This window comes from Bactrocera latifrons, unplaced genomic scaffold, assembly GCF_001853355.1.
Source record: "Bactrocera latifrons isolate USDA-ARS-PBARC rearing strain unplaced genomic scaffold, ASM185335v1 scaffold_127, whole genome shotgun sequence".
Lineage (NCBI taxonomy): Eukaryota > Metazoa > Arthropoda > Insecta > Diptera > Tephritidae > Bactrocera > Bactrocera latifrons.
The window spans coordinates 369,428-377,056 of NW_017534708.1; the positions used below are offsets into that span (position 1 = coordinate 369,428).

The 7,629-nt window shown below is 37.1% G+C and overlaps 1 protein-coding gene across 1 annotated transcript; it reads right to left on the bottom strand.

Moving 5' to 3' along the window:
• Positions 1-443: 443 nt before the first annotated feature.
• On the bottom strand, positions 444-1,946 carry LOC108978770 (clumping factor B-like). Its single transcript, XM_018949215.1, has 3 exons — positions 1,905-1,946; positions 773-994; positions 444-695 (listed from the first exon to the last, which is right to left on the bottom strand). Exons 1-3 carry the CDS (start codon positions 1,944-1,946, stop codon positions 444-446), a joined length of 516 nt encoding a protein of 171 aa, XP_018804760.1.
• Positions 1,947-7,629: the final 5,683 nt, after the last annotated feature.

Below are 7,629 nucleotides of genomic sequence, written 5' to 3' on the forward strand. Positions count from 1 at the left end.
TTGGAATCACCGATCCATTGCTATTGTACCGATCGTGGTTTTAGACCGTATTCTCTAATGACTTCTTCCCACCGACAACTCGGTACTTCTTTATATCCTAAAGTCAAAGGCCAAAGGCTCCTCTACAACAGTATATGTTAATCGATGCTTTTTTGCTCTCTCTTTGATATTCGGCTTCTATGAAGGCTTTCTCTTCAGGATGAGCTCTAAATATTTGAGGCAGGGGTGCCATCGGGAGCTTATATCTTTCAGTTAATGAAACTATCTCGGCTTCACTTTTGATTTGTTTCGCCGTTAAGATGCCTCTTCGTGAACTCATACACGATACTCAGGAACTTTCTTTTGACCATAATTGCTACATCGTCTATACAGGCAATCACTCGACAGCCACGATTCCCAAGTTTTTTTACTTCACCTTGTGGGACTTCCTTACTCAGATTTCGTCAAGCGCTGGCGTTTCGCCATTCCGTTTCAATTGACGTCGTTATCGCCATTGTTGTCGGTATCGGCATCGACATCGTCTCAGTAATCCGCACCGCCATGGTCATCGGAATCATCATCGGCACCGGCATCGTTATCGTTTCATCGTCATCGTTATCGTTGTCGGCATTTTCATCGTGATCGTGATCGCTACCGTTATTGGCATCGTCATCTACATCGTTAACGTTACCGCTTTCGTTATTATCATCTTTATTCTCATTGCCATAGTTATCGGCATTGGCATCGTCATCGTTTTCGATATCATCATCGGCTTCGTTATCGTCATTATCACCGACATCATTATTGTCGTCGTCATCGTCATCGTCATCGTCAAGTCATCGTCATCGTTTCCGATATCGTAATCGTTATTGTTATCGGTATCGTCATCGTCATCGTCATCGTCATCATTTTCGATATCGTCATCGTTATCGGCATCGTCATCATTTTCGATATCGTCATCGTTATTGTTATCGGTATCGGTATCGTCATCGTAAATTCGTAAATTTAATATTTTCTAGTTGACCTTTAATTGCGCTCAGTTTAGTAAAAGCCACCAAAAACACCAAAACATAATTCCATTACATATGAGCTGAAAAATGTCAATTGAACTTTTCACCGTAAACAATTAATATTTAATTCCCCAATCAATTATTTCTGACATTAGTGTCATTTAATAGCATAGAAAAGCAATTTGATATAATTTGTTATTTTTCATCGTTAAACGGATAATCGAAATACAATTAGCTATTTTTTGTTGAAATTTAATTGTACAGATAGGTAATGGAGCATTTAAATGAAATAAATTGATTTATTCGTTTAACGTTTGTATGTGATACTAAAATTATAAGAATCTTTAAAAATTATCTAAAATTATAACGAGCAATATAAATATATTTATATACATACATATATAGGTATATAAAAGATGATAGATGGAGGTAGATGACTTGTGTGAAGAATATATTTTTCGACAAACTCCCATTTCCGTTATATTTCTAATAGCAACTAGTTAAAGTAAAATAGTTTGTCTCATTATTCCCCATTTTATTGGCTTTTTTTTATTTCGATGTTTTACAAAAAAATTTAAGTTTATTTTGTTCATTGTTAGAACCAAACATATTTTATTATTGTGATGTGGAGTTAAAATAGTCTCCCCAAATTGAAAAATGTTGCTACCTCTCTTTAAGAAGCTGCTTTCGCCACCTTTCTCCATGTAAAAATGACGGAGGAATAATTATTTACACAATTTATCCGGAATATACTTTGCTTAATAAACATAAAATGATCCCCTGGTCCTCTATCACACTATAGTCAAGTCCATTATGCTCTATAAATTCTTTATGTGGTGGAGGGCTCTGAAAATACTAATCATGCAAAGAAACGCGAGCCCGTTCAACGGGTGGCGCACTAAAATCCACTCAAACCATGGCACTTAACGTCATTTTACGCATGATGCCCATAGACATAGTTAGAAGGTGTATGGCTGCGAAAGTTGCTAACAGACTCAGTTAGTTTTGGTTTCTAAAAGAACACGTCTCTGAATACTCGGAATTCTCACATACTTTGGCAGCTCCTTCTCTGTAAAGCAGTTGTAAAGCTGATGAGAAATCAAAGAAAGTTACCCTAGAACTGCTATCTAGTGTACTCTATGCCCTCAGTAAGGGTACCCTCTTTTTAATTGTGGGGGTTTCAACCGGACATTGCCAGATGCTATCTGCTGAAGCTGTATGAAATAAGATGAAATGGAAACAAGTCAACACGTCCTTCTTGACTGTCTCGTGTTTGGGAGGTCAAGGCTTAAAAGCTTGTTAGCGCATATCATCAGACATCCCACCAACTGGCGGGAGTGGAAATTAAAAGCCTGAGAAAATCTCTACTGGCCACTAAGCGCTTTGCTAATTCATATGTTCGAACGCAAGAGTTCTTTTTTTCTATGGCTTCAGAGAGGAATACATATATTATAGCAGTCCACGTGCGAGCTCTCTTGATCAGTCTTAATTAATCAGCCTTAACTAATCTAATAAAAACGGTTTAAAAGTTTATAAAAACAAGAGAAATTAAGCCAAATTTTATCAGTTCTCTTCGGTATAGACGGAAACGCAAGCTTGGCGGTTGAAAAGTATAATAATGTGTATGGTACCGAAACTCTAACAGCCAATCATGCAGCATTTTGGTTTCGAAAGTTTTGATTTCAACGATGGACTGCGCTCTGGAAGATCAATTGTCGAAAATACGAATCTTAATTAAGTAATGTAATTATTTGGTTCCGAAGACTCTGTAAGTACTACTACGATTGCCCCAGAACTAAACATTCAACAAAAATTTGTTTGTTATGTATTTGGTGGGATTGGGACTCTTAGCTTGACCCCTGTACTACCAACAATTGGACTTGTACGAGTACTATCAACTAGAAGTGGTCAAATTTGGCCCATTTTAGAGAATCCAACTAGAATGAAATCACGTTTTATCAGGACAAAGTCAGGTCACACATCTCGATACTCACTCGCCAGTTTTGCGAATATATGTACTTAGTTGGAAAGTTCTGACGTAAGGATGTGTTGTTTCCTTTTCATTGGGAGTGGTTTCTACGTGACGGGTCGTAGTATAAAGCTTTATACACATTTAAATAGCGAGCCGCTTATTTTAAGACCGGCGTCCGTTCACAGTCGCACCTCTGGTGAACATCTTACACTAAGGTTACTCACGTGTTCAGGGTGTGGCGAGAATGCAAGAGTACCAAAAACTTTAACTGTTTCCCCAGCAGCATAACTATATACGACTAGACATCTTCAGCCACGAAATCCAACGCAGAATAACTCGTGCCAACAGGTGCTACTTAGCACTGAGTAGGTAATTGAGAAATAAAGTCCTCTTTTGACGAACAAAGACCTAACTCTATAAATCACGCATTACATTAGGTCATGGCATCCTCTTAGTTGTGCAGTGAGCATCAAATTGTCGTGCTTCGAAACTATCTAGAGTCTTTCCGTTGTGGATACAAAAATACAATATAGTTAGAACAACAACAAATTTCCATATTTTTTATGTTTTTGCTAAGCTTTCATTTCTATCCCTTTCCAGTTCTCACAAAAACGCATATTTATTTACTTAGCACTCATCATTTGCAAAAAAGATCTACTTTTAAGCGTTAATTGCTAAACTTTATTTAAATTTATAAATTTTTTTTCCATTAAACCGCAAACTATATTTGCAATAAAATTCCATTACAATAATAGTGGAATAATGGACTTAACGTGCGCTTAGCTCGAACAATAATAGACGCACTTGTATTCGTATGCGTGTGTTGGTGTGTGGCTGTGAAATTGCTTGCTGAATTGTTCATTTCGTTGCATGTGTATGTATGTGTGCGCGTGTTGTTTTTATCAGCATCAAAAAATATTGCATTAAACACCACTCAAATCTAATTAAGTGTCGATTTGTTTCATTTGATTTTTATGCGAATGTGTGTGTGTATTTGTGGCGCTGGCCATTTGGGATTTGCCGAGCAAATAAATAATTGAATAAATTCAGCATAACAACGCGTTGATTTTTAAAGCAAATACACGCACACAAACACACATACGAGAGGTTATGTATAAACAATGGGTGTAATAAAAAATCCGTTATGTAATGCAGTACAACACACGAGCATACGCAAATAGTTGCAATTAAGCAAAAACTTTAAATTAAACAAATGAAGTCGAATATGTGCTGCATCTCCAAAAAAAAAATACAACAAAAATAATAAATACAACAAAAATAAATAAATAAATAAATAGCAATTATTTTTGCAACAACAAATTGCTTACCAATTATACCAATTTACGAAAATTTCTTTACCAAATGTGAGAGAAACCTGGTTTTTTTTGGAGTAATGAAAATAAATGCATTTTTTCTTGTTTTCTTGAGTAAGGACGCGTACAAAATTTCAGATCGATATCTGAAAAATTTCCCGTGTATATGCAGACTCTCCAGTGGTTTGGAGGTCTTCCGCTTCCTCTACTTTCACATCCGGCTACTGAATCGAAAACCTTCAAAGCTGGAGTATTTTCATCCATTCGGACAACATGACCTAACCAACGCAGCCACTGTCTCTTGATTTGCTGAACTAAGTATGTCAATGTCATCGTATATCTCATACAGCTCGTCGTTCCATCGACTGCTGCACTCGGAATTACCAATGCGAAAAGGATCATAAATCTTACGCAAAACTTTTTTCTCGAACACTCGAAAGGCCGACTCATGTTGTCATCGTCCATGCCCACCAATATGTAGCAGGACGGGAAAGATGAGCGACTTGCTGAGTTTGGGCTTTGTTCGTCGGCAGAGGACTTTACTACTTTATTGCGTACTCAATCCAAAGTAGCAAGTGTTGGCAAGAAGGATACTCTTGTTGAATTTCAAGGCTAAAGAGCTGTAATGGATTATAGTTATGCTCTGGGTTTAGCAGTTACAGTTGTCGGACTATACTTCATTTCTATTCTTACGTCCTCACGGCGCTCCCTGGTAAGCCTCTTGTAAGATGATTAAGCCAACGCGTGTTGTATTAGGTTGTCAAAAAAGTCTTGCGGTATTATCGCTAGTTGGCGCTGGGGGCGCGTAGTCCTAGTTTTATTCGTCGCATCGGGTCAAGTTATACCTTTTTGGAAAGGTTTTTCACGCGCTAACCCGTGCTTGATTGATTGTCATTTCTTTTAAGTCGTTCGTGAGTTATAGCGTCGCAAATATGGAGCAAAATAAAGAGAAAATACGGCATATTTTACAGTACTACTACCATAAAGGCAAAAATGCATCTCAAGCCGCCAATAAAATTTGTGCAGTTTATGGACCCGATACGGGTCCATTTCCATTTCCATTCCATTTCCATCACACAATGATGGTTTCAACGTTTTCGCTCTGGTGTAGAGGTGGTCGAAGATGCGCTACGCTCCGGAAGGCCAGTCGTCGAGTCGAAAATTGCGATAAAATCGCTGAATTGGTCGAAAGAGACCGGCATAGTAGCAGCCGTAGCATCGGTCAAGAGCTGGGCATTAGTCATCAAAAAAATTTTATGAACAATTGAAAATTCAATAAAAATACCGCAAGACTTTTTTGACAAACTAATATTACGGGTCATGGCTGAAAGAGGGGAAGCTTCAGCGGAGCCAACCCACACACTCGGTTTAAGGGTTCGCTGAAGTTAATTGCTGCGTCTGTTCACCACCAGAGTTGCGGCTGCAAGCGGGGGTCGGTCTTGCAACCAGCAGCGCGATAGCTAAATGTCTATAAAGCTTTATGTCCACTATCCAACTTACAATTTCATTACCAATTGGAAATGAGGCAGTCTTTTACCAGTAACATCTTTCGTCATACACAGAAAAATCTAGTAGACACTCAGTTCCAGGTCCGAATTATAATATTCTTAAGTGCGAAATTCCCAAATATGCTCGTAGAACTTATAGCGTAGACTGGTATTTTCGACTTTTAATCTTCTTAATCTTCTTTTCAGCTTCGCCTTACTTTTGTCATAATATTTGGTCGATTGATCGTCTGTTTCTAGGTCATAAGCATAGATCTAAGACTGATCGCCAGTAATAATACATTTCAATATATTCTGGTAATCGGAAAACATCATAGACGTTAACGCGACGCTTCGAAAAAATTGAGTGATTTTGAAAACAATTGTGCTCTCACTTTTTCAAAGTGGTTTTCGTATCCTTCCGATATTGTAACGACACCCGTAAGATCTCTGACTGTTAATAGTCGATTCTCAAGCATTAGTGCCTTTATTTTATTGACGTGTTGATCATCCGTTGATGTTGGTGGCCGTTCTGAACGTGGTTCGTCGTTTGTATAATTTGTACTAATCAGAAACACTTGTTCACGAAAAAAAAGTATTCCTGAAGATCGCTTCCACTATTTTCAACGTTTCGGCACCACAAATTTGATTTCGCATACACAATTTAAAAGAATATCTCTTTTGAATAATTCCTCAATCTAAAAAACGTCGAATGCAGTTTATGAATAAGTCAGAAAGCCAAGCATATACTAAACACTAATGATTATTTTGATGTGACATTTGGCACAGATATCACTAACAGTCATACCAGCCTAGAATAAAAATACTACATTTCGACGAACGGGTTCTCGCGCATACGTTAGTCACTCAGAATGAAAGGAACACAGCTTCGACTACTAACCTAATGCTTTCGCTATAATTAGTGGGATATGAATCATAATTAAAGGAGACAATAGCAAAGTATATATACAAGTAGATTAATGACAGGTAGATTAGTATCTCGAATGGTACTTTTGGAAATAGAGGATGAGAAAAATAACACAACAACGCTAATTAACTCAGATTATCAAAATTGTATTATTGTGATAATTAGAAAAGCAAGAAGAGTGCCAAAGCTCTTTTCTATCTTTGTTCTTCTTACTTTTTAATATAATTTTTCTCAAGAGAGAGATTTTGTAACATACTAATATTTGGTAATAACTATTAAGCTCCAAATTTGATTTAGCCACCTTCAACAGTTATTAATACTAACAAACGCTATTCAACTGAGCAAAGGCATTACTCTCAACAATCACTTCCATAATTTAGCAGTTTCATAATTCATCAGAGTTGTGTTTTTGTACCCATGGGTAACGGGGTGAATAGGGAGAAAATTTGGTTTACATAAAGATTGTCTGCAATGGCAGTGAACGAAAGAGATCTAAGTCTAAGGTCGAATAAATTGGTTGAGCGCGGTTGAAATATATTTTAATAGGGCTTCTAAGGAATAAAAAAATTCAAAAATAATTGATGCTAACATGATCGTGATATATAATCAGAGAGCCGTGATTCCTAGTTCATTCTTGTTAGCTAAATTCTATATTCAGAAAATTGTGCTAGAGAGAGAGGAGGTGAAAAAGATGTTATAGTACAGCTAGATATTTCATGATCTCTTGCTATAAATTCCTCTTCTTTATACCGTTTACGCGGTATATATCTTCGCTAAAAAGATCAATTAGAAAACGAGAGAGAAAAAACGTTAGGGACGCAGGCAGAAAGAGAAATATACCAAAAGACCGAAAAAGAGGTAACCAAGTACGAATGAATACATATTAAAGCTCTTCATGCATATTCAACTGTTTTCACGACAGTCAGAGAGTCAAGAAGAGAAT

Bases quoted from the DNA above. Each gene is read 5' to 3' on its own strand.
- LOC108978770 (XM_018949215.1), bottom strand. From the start codon at position 1,946: ATGTCTATGGGCATCATGCGTAAAATGACGTTAAGTGCCATG. The intron at 995-1,904 runs GTTTGAGTGGAT...AAGGTCAACTAG, and splicing joins AAATGACGTTAAGTGCCATG to AAAATATTAAATTTACGAAT. The intron at 696-772 runs GTGATAATGACG...TATGGCAATGAG, and splicing joins CGACGACAATAATGATGTCG to AATAAAGATGATAATAACGA.